Raw genomic sequence first — 15,472 nt, 5'->3', positions numbered from 1 at the left:
GGCGTTCCTTACATCCAGCGTCACCACCAGACAGTAGGACTTGCTTCCACCTCTCCACCTGGTTCCCGCGCATGACTCCTTTGCCGTTACTACCACTCTTGAGATGGCGTCCAGCGTTGACTTCCCCTTCCTGAAGCCGTATTGGCCCGGGGAGAGACCGCCAGCCGCTTCGATGGCTGCACTCTGCCTCGAAGACCTTCCCGATGGTGTCCAGCAGACAGATGGGCCTGTAGGAGGAGGCCTCTCCTGGTGGCTTGCCCGGCTTGGCCAGCAGTAGCAGCCGCTGCCTCTTCCACCTCTCGGGGAACGTGCCCTCCTGTAGGCACTGGTTAAACAGGCCAGCAACCTCCGTCGGGAGCAGCGCTAGCGGCAGCTTTAGCGCCCTGTTGGGGATCGCATCTGGGCCCGGTGCCTTCTTGGGTGGCCTTCTTGGGGGGGGGGTTCTGCCCCTCGCCCAGGCACGCCCACCGAGCACTGGATTGCCTCGTGGTCGCTGGCGGTGTAGACCTCGCTGACCTTCAATGACTGACCCCGTGCCTGCCCTGCTGAAGGTTTGCCGGGACCCTTCGTTTAGCAGAACGATGTCCAGCGTGGCGAAAGCCTCTAGCACCGTGCGGCCTTTGGCATTGGTACGGGAGGACCCCCATTCCTGGGCCCAGGCATTGAAGTCGCCCCCGACCACGACGTTGCTCCGTCCTCTCAGGTCGCTGCACAGATCGTCCAGGATCCTGCTGAAGCTCTCCAGCGAGAGACTGGGCGCCAGGTAGCAGCTGTACAGCCACGTACCTCCAACGTTCGCCCGGACGAATCCTTCTGCTGACTTGGCTTCGCGCATCTGTGGAGCATTCACTCCGCAGAGCCACAGGGAAGCTTTGCCAGTGCTGTCCGTGGCCCACACGCTGCTGCTCCCCACCTTGTAGGGTTCGCTGAGGATTGCCACCTCCGAGCCAAGCTCACGCACCGTCTGCGCCAGGAGATCCTGCGCCGCTCTGCAGTGATTCAGATTTAGTTGGATCAACTGCATGAGGATCTGGCGTTCTTGACCCCGCTGCTTGCGGCTGGGCAGCTCCTACTGCCTGCCTGATGCCTTGTCTCCTTCATCCCAGCTGCTGAGCAGATAAAGCACGATGGCTCCTTGCTGCACTCGGCTGCCTTGTGCCCCTGTCCACCGCATTTGATGCAGCAGCCGCTCATGTCCACCGAGCTCTTGCAATTACTTGCAATATGCCCGGGTTCCAGGCACCTGTAGCATCTTGGGAGACCCTCTCTTTCTCGGATCCTGCAGACGGTCCAGCCGATCCGCACCTCGCCGCGCTCCAAAACGGCTTTGCCCACGGAAAAGGGCAAGCTGACCACCGCCAACTGTGACTCCGAGTAGCCTCGTCGCAAGCTCCGCACTCGTATTTGGCCCTCCTCGATTTTGTGCTGGCTCGCGATGGCGCCGCAGATCTCCCGCTCCGTTGCGAGGGAGTCGAGGTCGCGTATCTCCAGCACGACCACCTTGGAGTCCTCCGTCATGGCACGCACCGTCGCTGCGTCGCCGAGGACCCGCGCGATGCTGTCCTTCATGGCCTCCGCACTCTCTGCGCTGCCTTTGGCCACCTCCAGCAGTAGGTTGCCGTTGAGGGTTCGGCGTACCTTGCTGACGCAGCTTCCCAGGTCAGCCAGCTGCTTGTCCTCCCTTCTGGTCACCATGGCCAGCACCTCGCTGTACGACCTCCCGCCCGCTTGTACTATGACAGCGTCTGGGCGTGCGCGACGTGCTGTCCTCGGCTTATTAGCCACTAAACTCCACCCGCTTTCACGGTTTCCGAGGCTCTCTTGTTGGCTGGGGGCATTGTGCGCCGCCTTCTCCTCGTGTGGCTTTATCTGGGCCTTCTTCTGTTTCTTCATGGGTGCGCCTTTGTGACCTTCTGGGCGCATAAGCGTTGGAGCCTGCCCCCCAGCGGGGCCATCCGACACAACAGGCTGGCTAAGCCTTCGCCACGGCTCGGTTTGCGATGCGGCATCCGTCTTCCAGATGGTCGTTGTCTGCTGCTCCTTGTCCGCGCTCTGAACGCTCTGTGAGCATTTCGAGCACCGGACTACGCCCGCTGCGCCCTCCTGAATGTCGCTGCTGCCCGCTGCGGCTGCCTGGTTTGCATCCTGTATGGCCAAATGCAGCGCCTTTATGCGCACGAACAAGGTTCTGGTCGCCTCATTTATATGGCGCGTGCTCTTGTCCAGCATCCGAGACGTGATCTCCCCCAGAAGTCTACCCAGCTCCGCAAAATTCTGCTGATCGGTAGCTTCCTGCGATGCCTTGCACTTTTTTGGAGGCGTCGATCTCTGCGAGCTCCCCGGGCTTGCGGGGTCCCTCGTCCTCTTAGGGGTCTCCCTAGGGTCCGGGTCCGTTCTCAGTCCCGCTGCTGGAGTTGACGTGGATGCTGGAGAACGGATGAGCGAGCTGCCCGCGAACGGGTTCGCTGTATCCATCTCTTCTACTTCTTGGTCTGCACAAGGTGGCTCCCGCGCTGGCCACAGATTTCCCCTTGGCTTCACGATGGGGGATATACCGCCCCTCCCCGGTCCCCGACGTCCCGTTGACCGGGACACCGCCTGAGCGGGGGATCGGAGGTTGGTCGGGTCCGTGACCTTTTCCCACGTGCCACCTGTGCTGCCTGGTTACGCCTCGAAGTATGCACTTCCTTATTTGCCTCGCGCTCAGCCTGGGGGTATGCAAGGCTTTTGCGTGATCCGCAAATTTCTTGCACCCTGGCAGCTGCTGTCTGCTACGGTGGAGTCGTAGCCGATGGGTGCCAGCTGGTAGATTTGCGCACTACCCAGCACTATCGGTCGCAGTCAGCTGTTTGGCGAGTCGGCGAGGAAAAGGAACGCAAAGTTGCGCGGAAAATATTTTGTTGTTGCTAGGAGAACAACAGGAGAGAGCGTGGAACAGTGTTGAGTGTCCCCTCCGCCCCTCCTCCTGGGATGGAGCACCGCTTTCCGCCTGGTAGATGCGCTCGGAGATGTTCCCCTGGCGTGCAGGACTGGCTCGGTACGTACCCCTTCCCTTTGGACTCCTCTGTCTTACTCTTCCCCTTTTTTTAGGGTGGTTTATCGCCTGCAACTTGGCACCTTCACTGGAGGATTCAAAACACGACCGTTCACTTTCGGTAATCACACTCCGTTGGGATGGGTCGTCGTCTTGTGTTCGCTGGGGTTTTTATGGGTGTCATGTTGGCGTTGCTGGGTGCCGAAATCGTTGGGATAGGTTGCGGACATATGACGGCTGCCGTTGGCTTCGGTTTATGGTGTCGGGGTTCTTTGCCTTGTACTCTGTTGGTCGGAACGGTGTGGATAGGTGGTGTGGGGCACTGAAGTCGTAATTGAAGAAGTTTGGTACCGCACTGGATCGTTGTTTCAATGGCGCATAGGAAGTCCATGCCGACGATAACTTTATCCAACATGTTTGGTAGGACAAGGAGGGGTATTTGAACTTCTCTTTGATCCAGCCTGATGTGCGCCAGTAGAATCTGTGTGATCTCTCTGACCGAGCCAACGGCCAGGCGTATGCGGACGCATCCATCTTGCAGGTTGGTGTTGTTGTCTAGTTGTCGGGCGAGGTTTGCACTGATAAAGCTTAGGGATGCACCGGTGTCCATTTTTGCTTCCGTTGCGTGTTCTCCTATGGTTACTATTGCCACTATCCGGTTCGCGTTCATGTGTAGTGGAGTTTTTATTTGCGGGTCATTGGAGGCGTCGTTCCCGGCTGATCCCGTGTCAGTCGAGGACGCGAGTCGTTTCACGGCGTGTTCTGGCGACAGAAATCGATGGTCTGTGTGCCGCGCTTGCCACATTCCCAGTAGAATAGGATCGAGGGATTTTGGCATTCGTATGAAGCATGCCCTACTTCACCACACCGGCGACAGGCTGCGCGTGGATTGGCGATGGGGGTAGTGTTGATGCGATATGCCACCTCGGGCTTTGCCGTACTGGCTGGGTTGGATGGTGTCTCCTTGGTGAGTCGGCCGAGTCCCAATGAGGCTTCCGGAATATTGTCGGATTGGAGTCGCCGCTCCTCGGCTCTGTAGCAGGCCTTGCGTATCTGGGCGTGTGTCGTGGTGGTGCGAAAGTGATCGGGATGGTCCGCTCTTGAATACCAGCAGTGTTAGCTGTAACAAGACTTACAGTTCGTGGCGGCGCACGTACATCTGGTATGCTGGGAGGGCGTTGTCGCAGATCCTTGTTAGCTCCTTGGCTGCGTCGTACCAGGCGTGGTGCATGAGTAGACGAATCTCAATGAGGAAATCTTTGAGCAGTTCCCCCGCCACTTGCTTGCGGGCTCTGATCCGGTCTTCCAATTGTTCAAAATACCGTGGTGGCAAGAAGAACGTTAAGAATTCCTGGCGGAAATTTTCCCATGAGGAACTTTGTAAGCGGCTGGTGTGGAACCAACGACTGGCACGGTCTGTGAGAAGTTCGGCCATGGCCCGCGGCAGATGGTTTGTGTCCACCCCATACGAGAGCGCGCGTTCTTCGAGTAGTTCAATGAATGATAGAGGGTCATCTTGGCCGTCAAACTGGATTCCCCACATTCGGATGCGTTCCGCCATTGGTGCAGCGTGGTTGTAGTGGTGCCCTTCCATGGGTCGGTCGATCGCTGGCAAGACCCTCGGGACGGGCGCTGGGTGGGTCTCTGTAGCTAGGGGCGAGTGTCAGATGGTCCAGGAGTAGTGAGCAGTGGTGACTTGGAGCGTGAGCGTGAGGTTGTTTGGCATAGTGCCTCTCGAACTCTCCTAAGCGAACCCAGGCTTCTTGCGCAAGTGGCCCGGCGATTTGTGCGGAAAATTTCTTTCGGCGTACATCGACCGTTCCTTCGCTGCCAAATCCGAATTCTTCGGCGAGGACTTCTAGTTCGTCCCGACGGAGTTTGTGGATCCAGCCGGTGCTGACCCCTGGATTGGAAAAGTGTCCCGCAGGGTATGCCTCCTCTGGTTGTTCATCGTCGTGATGTTCCATGATTTCTGTTGATTTTTGGACACTGAGTCACTGTTGAACGGTACTTTCAGGATCGGCACTGCGTATACTTTCGCGTTTGTTTTCGCGCCCGGATTATGTAAGTGCGCGAACTTGTTATTGATTCAATTTGCTTTTTGATGGCAGTGGGTCTTTAATCCACGAAGTCCCTGATTTCGGTTCTCTTGAAGTTTCCACTAAAAAATCCTTTAAGGTCCCTGCTCGGGCGCCACTTGTAATGTCCTATCTCAGGCTGAGGTATGCATCAGTCTGTCCAGGGTCCTGAATTACAAGTTATTTATAATTCACGAGGACTTTATTGGGAAAAACGGGAAAAAAAATCGGCTCCCAACAAGAGGGGAAGCGTTGGTTGCACCGACTGCTTGTGACGAACCATGGGATCCATGGTTGCTCCTTTCCGGCTCTTAGTAGAAGAAGACTACAATACTTGGGCTCAGCTTTCACAAATGACATCTCGGACATGTCTACAATGAGTCCCAGAAGGATCGCAAACTTCATAAAGCATCCGGATGTGATAATTGCTGACATAGTGTCTCACAAGGGAAGAGGACATGATCCATGTGGTATCACCGGCCTAAGTGTGATGGGTTCCTAGCGATCCCGACAGCCGTCTCAAGCTCACCTAACCTCACCTATATACTTTCAGAAACTCCATAAAAGGAGACTGCAATTATTCGTGGTAAAACTAATTAAGATTAATAGAACATTATTTGTATTATCAGAGTAAGTACTAACATTGTTTTCATAAAAATTAAATGCTGTTCACACTGGGCAAAACAGCCAATCTAGCGGAATAAAAGTCAAATTTTGAAATATAAAAAAATAAAATTTTTTTGTTGGATTTGATTACTAATACAATAGTTAGGCTACCATTTTTATACCCGTACTCAAAAAAGAGTTAAAGGATATATTAGATTTGTGGTAAAAGTGGATGTGTGCAACGCAGAGAAGGAAACGTTTGATCAGCATCAATAGCCGAGTCGATATAGCTATGTCCGTCTGTCCGTCTCGATGAGCGCCTGGATCTCAGAGACTATAAGAGCTAGAGAAACCAAATTTGGTTTCCAGGCTCATGTGATATCACACTGCTACAAGCGTATTTCAAAATTTCGGCCAGCCCTCTTCTGCCCCCCCAAAGAACGAAAATCTGTGGCAGGCACATTTTTAAAGATACGATTAAACTAAAAACGCAGTATCGTAGAAAACCCGTACTCAGTCAGTATATATATTTTTAAGATTATGATTTTTAAGAATTTTAGAAAAAACGAGAAGGAAGTGCGTGGCACTTGAACGATGAAACGATAAATGTATCCAAACAACGTGAGCTTGCCAAACGAGTTTGTGTGCTTGCTGTCACATGAGAGGTCCGTTACAACAGTTCCAACCAATGCCGTCTGTCTGCGTTCTGGTAGGTCCTCAGTTGTCCGAGCTTCAGAGGGCCATCCTGACGAGTCCGATAACAGATACGGTGGTCCATTTAGCCACAATTCCAAATCTAAAAGCTCTTTTGGAGAACATCCTCTTGACACCGTTGGCACGTGATGCCACTCCATTTCCCTTGTCAACTCCTGGATTTGCGCAATTCTGTTGGAGATAAAAACGTTAAAATTTGATGGGGCTTCACGTATCAAAGACAACACAATAGTTGAATCCGACCAACAATGGAAATCACAGGGCGATGAGATGCTTTTTTTACGCTTACGACGAGCTCCGTCAACAGCAACGTAGCGGACAATTCCAACTCGGGTATGGTTAGCGTCTTTAAAGGCGCTACCTTGGACTTTGAACAGAGTAAGCGGGATGTTGCTCTTGGGTGTTCGATCTTATGTAAATGCAATCTCCATATGCGGTCATGCTGGCGTCACAGAATGCGTGGAGAGATGAGTTCGGGAGCATGACAAAACGAGGGAAATTTACAGTTCTGAAGTATGCGTAATGGAGATGTCATGTTTGACCACACTGTCGACAAAGACTCAGGCAGTGCATCATAAGAATATTTTGGCTTTAGACACTTTATTAAACCAAGGGGATCATGGAATCTGGCTATAGCGGATAGGACAGAGCGTTTGGTGGGTGGGCCGTCTGCAAATTTTTTTGCGAAAAATTGAAGAACTGACTATCTGAAGTAGGAGCCCCATAGCCCCAATACAAGCCCCATAGGCTCATTGAAGCACCATTTGCGTATGGGAAAGTGTCCTCTATGCAGGAGATCCTTTACTTGTAGCCGGATCACATTCACCTCTTCAATTGTGTCACCACCAGACATGATATCGTCCACGTAGAAATCTCTGCATACAACTTGAGCTCCTATAGGAAATGATGCCTCCTCGTCGTACGATACCTGGTGCATGGCACGAATTGCCAAAAAAAACCGGCGGGCTTTGGTCGATACGTCACGGTCTCCAGATTGTACACCTTGATTTCATCAGAAGGCTTTTCGCGCCAAAGGATGCATTGCAAATATTCATCCGGGTGAGACATCCGTTCACAGCGATACAGCTTGCAGATGTCTCCACAAATTGAAATCTTGAAGAGCCCGAACCGAACCAGTGTGTTGAATATTTTTGGCTGAATGCATGCATGCAGGCATGCAGAGTTATAAGAGTTAGTAGACGAGGCAATAAGGAAATATGGTTGGGATTTTGCGTGCTTTGTCCCACCTGATGGCTTGATGTTTGGGCCGTCTAGGCTAGCACAAAGAGTTGTACACCACAGTTGAAACCATCGAGAAGAAATCTGGCCAGTCTGCGAAGTCTCCAGTGAAGCGTGCCAATACCAGATGCGGCAGCCTTGACCTCCGAGATTAAGTGTTGAAAGAAGCATCCTCGGCAAAATGATGAGGCATGGTCGTTGAGTTTGCCTTGCCCAACTCCTTCTGCTGTGCAGCCAACTCGCGATTTAGTTTGGCCTCGATCTCAAAATAAACCGTCGTAAAATCGCCCCGCGCGTCGCCGTCGAGCACCATCAGATCGAGGATTTCTAAGCTGGTCTGTGCAATGTTGAATTCAACGTACATTGTTTCATTATGCTTTATTCGCGCGCGTAGATTAGCCTCGTCAAACTGAACTATAGAGTCACCGGTAATGTATGTGTTCATATCCACGAGTTAACGCTGGATCGACTTCGCCTTGGCTCTGTAAAAATCTACTTCACTAGGGGCAGCAGGCAAAGCATGACCAATGGTTTTCTGCCATTTTGTTCGCGTCACAAGTAGTTCGCACAGAAATCAGAGGCACTACTTAAGTTTTTAAAGGCAAAATATGACACCCTGTTACAAGCGACGAAAAACCAACGGTTCGATTTTAATTCTTATTTTTCCTTAGCTTCTCAGGACTTTGCACTTCGCTTGCCCTTCTAACACACGCGCAACAAAAAAAAACAGTTTCTGGGCGGGGTGCTTGCACGCATCTATGAGACCGATGTCCATATATAAGTTAACACATATTACAAGTTATCGCACCCCCTTAACTTCATCATCTTGCGCCACCCCACACATAACATCTTGCAGCGCACAGTTCAGAAAGCTGACACAGCACTGACGCTGTTGTGGGCCGTCCCTCACTCCATTGGCCAACGGCCGTCGCCTGATTCTGGCGGATGTGCTGTGGTCAGCGAATTCCATTCTTGCATGAATGGTTCGCGAGCGGGGGATCCGGGAGTTAAGTTTAGTTTAAGATTTTACAAATAAACGAACGGATCGTTCACTTCTGCTCCGACACAAGTCGTAAAACATTTATTAGCTTGATTATATCGTTGAGCCTTAAGGGCCAGCGAAATAGAGGGCAGTCACCCTCTCAACGTAATCTCCATAAGAAGACAGAGTTGCCAAACGGAAACCACCGCCCCCCGCTACGAGAGCGGGACACAGGAATCCGATCGCTGCCGCCGGAGCCGCAGCTCGGACCAACACCGCCATCAAGCCACCTCCCCCCGCTACCAGAGCGGGCCACCGGAAGCCGATCGCTGCCGCCGGAGCCTACGCACCGGACCGCAGCTCGGACTAACATCCATTAAAGATAATTTATATATATGTACATATAAATGTATATAGGATTTTTAAACGCGAACCTTTCACCGAACTACAGCCAACTGCTGGTAGTTACACGATGTAGAAATCACTGATTTGTATTTGCTTGCGCTTAAATGTGTGTGTTTTGTGTGTTTGGCACCGTGCACAAACAGCTGGATCGCGAATAATCAATTTCCTGAACGATATAGGCAATTTTAATATTTTAGACCGTGGTACAGGCTCCAATCACGTCGGGTTCACCAACATGTTTAGAGGAGGATATCGAATTATATCACCTTGACGAATATATATATAACAAACGAAGAAATTGGCTTTCTATATATATTGTATGTTTAATGTCTGTTTGTGGTCAGAGCTCCACTACTTCCATCAGCGCTCAAAAACTGCAGCAGCAGCCAAAAGCTCAGCAAGAGTGCAAGCTTTAGCGCGAGAGAGCTAACAGAGCGATAGAACATTACAAAACAAAGTAAAAAAAAAAATTATGCTGGGTGGCATTTACTTAATGATATGTATATATGAAATTATAGGCCGGTCTACTCCGAACAAATGATTTATACCAATTTTGTTTAATAACACTAGTCAACACGATTTTTCCTCAAGGAACAAAACGAACTTTTTCTTAAAGATTTGGGGCTTAGAAATGGTTTGATGATATTTTTTTTTTTTCTATGGCAGGACTTTTTTTTGAAGAATTTTTGAAAACTGGTATTTTTTTTTAAGCTTTTTTTAGAGGTAGCGCTTGTTGTTTTCACATAGCTCTAGTAACTTACGTCTGGTTGTAAAGAACTTTGCTATTTTGAAAAGATAATTAAAACAGCTAGAAGTTAAGCCCAAATACTTTGTGATTTCAGCTTACCGTCTGGGAAATAAAAAGCATTGAAATGCAAAAATGATGATTTTTGTGCGGTATTTGTTACGAAATTTTGACTTTAAAAACTCAGGAAAAGTCGAAAAAAAATTATATCTTGTGTCCTCTATTTTTTTGTGTATAGGTGCGTTAATTTGGCGTCGTTTAAGGTATCGCTCATTAAAATCTATGGAGAGACTTTGGAGCTAAAATTCGTTAACCAAACCTAAAATATGGAAAAAATGAACAAAAAATACCTTTTGGAAGGTTGCGAGCCCAACTGCCAATTGGGAACAAAGCAAACGAACAAGGGTTGTACATTTGGGTCCTGATCGCGATCCCAATTCCCAATGGGCAGTTGAGCTCGCAACCTTCCAAAAGGTATTTTTTGTTCATTTTTTCCTTATTTTAGGTTTAGTTAACGAATTTTAGCTCCAAAGTCTCTCCATAGATTTTAATGAGCGATACCTTAAACGACGCCAAATTAACGCACCTATACACAAAAAAATAGAGGACACAAGATATAATTTTTTTTTCGACTTTTCCTGAGTTTTTAAAGTCAAAATTTCGTAACAAATACCGCACAAAAATCATCATTTTTGCATTTCAATGCTTTTTATTTCCCAGACGGTAAGCTGAAATCACAAAGTATTTGGGCTTAACTTCTAGCTGTTTTAATTATTTTTTCAAAATAGCAAAGTTCTTTACAACTAGACGTAAGTTACTAGAGCTATGTGAAAACAACAAGCGCTACCTCTAAAAAAAGCTTAAAAAAAAATACCAGACTTCAAAAATTCTTCAAAAAAAAGTTCTGCCATAGAAAAAAAACCATAATTCTTTAAAAAATTTTAAATCCCCATATCTATCAGAAAAAGTCGGTTTGGATCCTTGAGGAAAAAAAAAGTTCGATTTTGTCGAGTAGTGTAATTACGACATAAATGGATGTTAGTATTGGGAAAGAAGGAGTGGTCCAAAAGACAACATTTTTTTTCCGGAATTCTACTTTAGTCTAACGAGCATTTGTGCAAATTTGTAGAGGTCTAGCTTTATTTTTAGAATAAATGCCAACATTTTTTACTTTTTCCCCATAGTGCAGTGGCGAAATACCTTGAAAATACAAAAATTAATTACTACACCTACCAAATTAAAAGTAGCGAATGATTAAAAGTAGTTATCAAAAGAATCGAACCAACAGTCCCAATAAATGAGATAACAAATGGACTTAACGATAAAGTGTTTCGAAGTCAAAATGGCTATGAACGTAATAAATAGAATTAAACTCCCCAGCCAATGTTCAAGGTACAACTGACACCTGACAGTACGCATATAAGTAAAAATTAAGTTTACCCAATCTACAAGCTTCAATATCTGCTGCACCGTACGATCACCGTTGAGGAACTGCAAAAACGAAATGGACCCGTCCAATGCACACGAAAACTTATTTCACTCTACGGACAGTCAGCGTTGCCTGTGGGGATGTCCATCTCACTGAGGCCTGCCCCGTAAATAAGGAGGACCCATCTACCAAAAAATAAAGCAACTGTGGGGAAACAATACTGCCAACTATAGAGGTTGTCCTGTCTATAAAGAGTTGAAAATTCGCCTAAACGAACAAATAACTGCAGCTCGAAACCCAGGCATCCGACAAAACTAACCATACATATGTACCTGTTTTGTTACGCAGACAAATAATCCGTAGATCATAGCCAGTAGTGCAGCAGAAGAGTAAATCCTTATTATTGTTCGTTTTTTGCACTGCCCACTGTACTAAATTGTCATCTACCTACAAACTTATGCACGCATTCATGCTCCCGCCCGGCAGCAGCCTATGCAGCCGTTCTCTTTCGCCTCTTCTTTTTTCCTTTCTTTCCTTTGCTTTGTTATCACTCTTTCGATCTGTCGCTCTCTCGCTTGAATTAGATCACGGGCCCGAATTCCCCGCGACCCGCCCGCCCTTTGATTCAGTCTGGATCTAGCAACCACTGCACATCGTCTTGGAATCGAGCCTTTCAATCCGACACCGTGTTGTACCGACCACCGCGTCTACAATCTAACCCCGTCTTGAATCCAGCTAACTCTCCAACCGACTCGTCATCAACCTAACTCGGACCTTTCGCTATCCCTTCGCCTTTGTATCGCCTTTTTTACTGTTTACAACAATAAACCATATTTAATCTGAACAACCATCGTCTCGTTAATAAAAATATCACAAAACAACGCTACTGATGAAGATCAACAGTCATACAATTTGAATATGAATTTTGGGCGTTAAGTTCTAAACTTTGATATTGGCTACGCTTAATTTTAGGTAAGCTTCTTATGCGAGTATGTTTTTTGTGTTTGTGTGTATGTTTCTTATCTTGTTTTTCTTGGTATAAGCTCTTAGTGCAGTGCATGTTGTTCTATATATGTGCATGTGGGTTTGCTTGTTTGTTTTTCGTCCTATTTCGTTTTATGCTATGAGTTTTTTTTTCTTTTGCAAAGCTTCTGCCGCTAGTGTATTCGGTTATTTTGCTGTTGTTTCTCATATTTTTTAATTCACGGAGTATTAGAGGAGTATTAGATTTGTGGTAAAAATGGATGTGTGTAACGCAGAGAAGGAAACGTTTCCGACCCTATAAAGTATATATACTCTTTATCAGCATCAATAGCCGAGTCGATATAGCCATGTCTGTCTGTCCGTCCGTCTCGATGAGCGCCTAGATCTCAGAGACTATAAGAGCTGCTACTGCTACAAGTGTATTTCAAATTTTCACCTTACCTTAGTTGTACTGGGTATTGTGGTCAGCCGCCCTTCTTCAATGCTTTTTCTGGCTAGGGCTTGTTGTGCACCGGGTTGGCGTGCCTTGTAATCCTCTATAAAGAGTGGCTTGGGTCCTGCTGCTGTGGGATGGCTTGTGGTCATCCTTGTGCCATAGTAGGCAGGATATGTTGCCCTATTAGGCTGAGGTTGTTTTTTTCGTTGCCGGACTAGGCAGGATCGAAATATGATAAAGGCGAGAGATTACTCTTGAGTGATCTTTATTTTGCCACAGGACCGTATTTATAGCTAAGGTCTACATGGGCTATGTAAGCTTTACATGAGAGAAAGGAGAATGCATGCTAAACGTAATGTAATTGTAAAGGAACGGTAAATGTTATTATGTTTCTCTTACTCTACTACATTGCTGGAGATAATAAGATAATTATGATCGGAAAGCTTAGACAGCTTTAAGCTTGGAATCTTGATGAAGCCATCATTTGTGAAAATCTAGGCACAAATTTACGAAAATATGAAACCAAACCGATGAATTTTCTCCAACTGTTCGGGCGTTAGGGAGTTCAAGGCAATGATTTTACCCGGATTCGGCCTTATCTCTCCAGCTCTCACATTTGTTTTAAGAAAACTCTACATCGAAATGTTGAACAAGAACCCACCCCGATTCAAGATATCCAAAATATCCACTCAATGGTAGGTGAAAATCATCCATGTAAACACTAACGCTTTGATGACGGTACTCTAGAAAACGGATGGCGCATTGTTCAAATCAAGCGACAATCTGGTCATCGATGAGTGTTAAGGGATACCTGGCAGAAACCGCGCTTGCGTTCAGCTCTCTAAAATCTACACAGAGTGGGTCCGAACCATTTTTATAATCAGCTAAATAGACTAATTGGCATTTCGTAAGCTGCACAAACATTTACAGATTTGGTTATTATGATTTCACATTTATCAAACAAAAGTAACACATTGAAACCTTCCTTAAGAATTTCAATATTATTTTGCAATTGTTTATCTTGTACGGAGTGAAAAAATATTTCAAGCGCATTTTCATTAATAAAACTAGTGCATAAGATTTGCAATGTGCTGAATAAAACATTAAACGAGAAGGAACGTTTGAGTCGCTTTTAAATTTTTTTGCTACATCTGTTAACTACATCTATAATGTACATTTTACATCTCGCATGTAGATTCTACATGCACCATTTAGATACTACATCTCCTCCGCTAGGGGTTGCTCGCGCACTGAACGAGGCAGAGTGTGCGAGCGAGAAAGAGAATGAGTAGCGAGTCTCTGGGAGGAGGGGGCGGAAAAACCAACAGAAAATTAATTTCTTCATTCTGGCTATAATTATGATCCGATCTAATTCAGATTCGGCAATCTGGTAGATATGGCATTCTCTACGATACTGCGTTTTTAGTTTTATCGTATCTTTAAAATTATGCCTGCCACAGATTTTCGTCGTTTATGGTGTCGGAAGGGGGCGGGGCGAAATTTTGAAATACACTTGTATTAGTGTGATATCACATGAGCCTAGAAACCAAATTTGGTTGCCCTAGCTCTTACAGTCTCTGAGATCTAGGAGCTCAACAAGACGGACAGACAGACAGACGGACAGACAGACATGGCTATATCGACTCGGCTATTGATGCTGATAAAGAATATATATACTTTAAGGGGTCGGAAACGCTTCCTTCTCTGCGTTGCACACATCCACTCGTACCACAAATCTTACCCCTTAACTCTTTTTTGAGTACGGGTATAAAAAGTCTCAGGCTGAGATATGCATCAGTCCGTCCAGGGATCCTGAATCAGAAGATATTTGTAATTCACAAGGACTTTATCGGGAAAGAACCAGGAACTTGGCCAGGAACTGAAAGAGAACGATTAGCTATTCACCACACTTTTGGTTCCTTTAGAGTTTTTAATAGTTTTATTTATTTGTGACGGGCTATTATTATGGCTACTTAGATAGTTTGTTTTTTGGGCCGCGGCGGTTGACTGCCGATTGACTGCGACGTGTTATTGCTGATGGACTCCCGATCGACTGCCCGTCTCCACGCCAGGCAGTGCCTTTTAGGGATCTGCCGGCATCGATTTTCCCACCAATGTCTTACAGCTCTGTCACTCTGAGTCCCCAGGGAGTCCCGGTATAGTGATATTTCTCCATTTCTTTGTAGACGCGGCGGGCGTACCGTTCTTCTTCCTCGGCCGGTCCCCTCGGGTCTGTTTTCCTCTTTTGTGTACCTTGTCCGGTCTAAGTGCGGGGATCGTCCTCCGGGTCCCGTTTTGGTCCCGAAGTGGGCTGGCTGGTGTCCTGCCGGCCTGCGGGTAAACAGCGGTGGGCCGTTCCGTCCGGATGGTGTTGCCTTCGGAGTCGGGGCGGGTGGCCATTCCTCGGCGTTGTGCGGTCGTGGGGAGAAAGAAGGCGTGGCCGGCCTTGGGGAGTTGTTGGCGTTGGTTGTTCTCGACCTCAGTGATGGTGACCACAGATTTGCAGTCGATTTGCAATTCGATCGGAAGAACCCAACGTTAACTCGACGCTCCCGCCGAAGTACCTCCAACATCTACAAGAACAGCAGCTAGCCATCAGCCTACCAACGCCAACGAATATCCTTCAACGAGCTGCAGCCAATACAATATGGACACCACCTGGATTTTTATCACCCTGATCGCGTCGGCCCAGGCGCTCGTCAGACTACATAACTATACGAATGCCGACTACATCCCCATAGTGGATGGAGATGCCGTCATCTGGGATAGCTACGGATACATACGTCACACGACAAATGTAACCTCTTACGAAGAATATGT

At 47.5% G+C, this 15,472-nt stretch overlaps 1 protein-coding gene across 8 annotated transcripts in view; it reads right to left on the bottom strand.

Moving 5' to 3' along the window:
• The window catches only part of LOC111081473 (proton-associated sugar transporter A), a 235,664-nt gene that overhangs the window by 109,111 nt on the left and 111,081 nt on the right, over window positions 1–15,472 (bottom strand). For 4 of the 8 annotated variants that reach the window (XM_041594724.1, XM_041594723.1, XM_041594720.1 and 1 more), the window contains one exon: window positions 12,658–12,866. The exons of the other annotated variants lie outside the window; for them this stretch is intronic. In XM_041594724.1, the coding sequence (XP_041450658.1) occupies window positions 12,658–12,866 (209 nt within the window). The remainder of the gene's footprint in view (window positions 1–12,657; window positions 12,867–15,472) is intronic. 8 annotated transcript variants of the gene reach the window in all.

Source organism: Drosophila obscura, unplaced genomic scaffold (assembly GCF_018151105.1).
Source record: "Drosophila obscura isolate BZ-5 IFL unplaced genomic scaffold, ASM1815110v1 contig_36, whole genome shotgun sequence".
Classification (NCBI taxonomy): domain Eukaryota; kingdom Metazoa; phylum Arthropoda; class Insecta; order Diptera; family Drosophilidae; genus Drosophila; species Drosophila obscura.
Note: the sequence above shows the minus strand (reverse complement) of the source record. Positions and strands in the feature narration are given on the sequence as shown.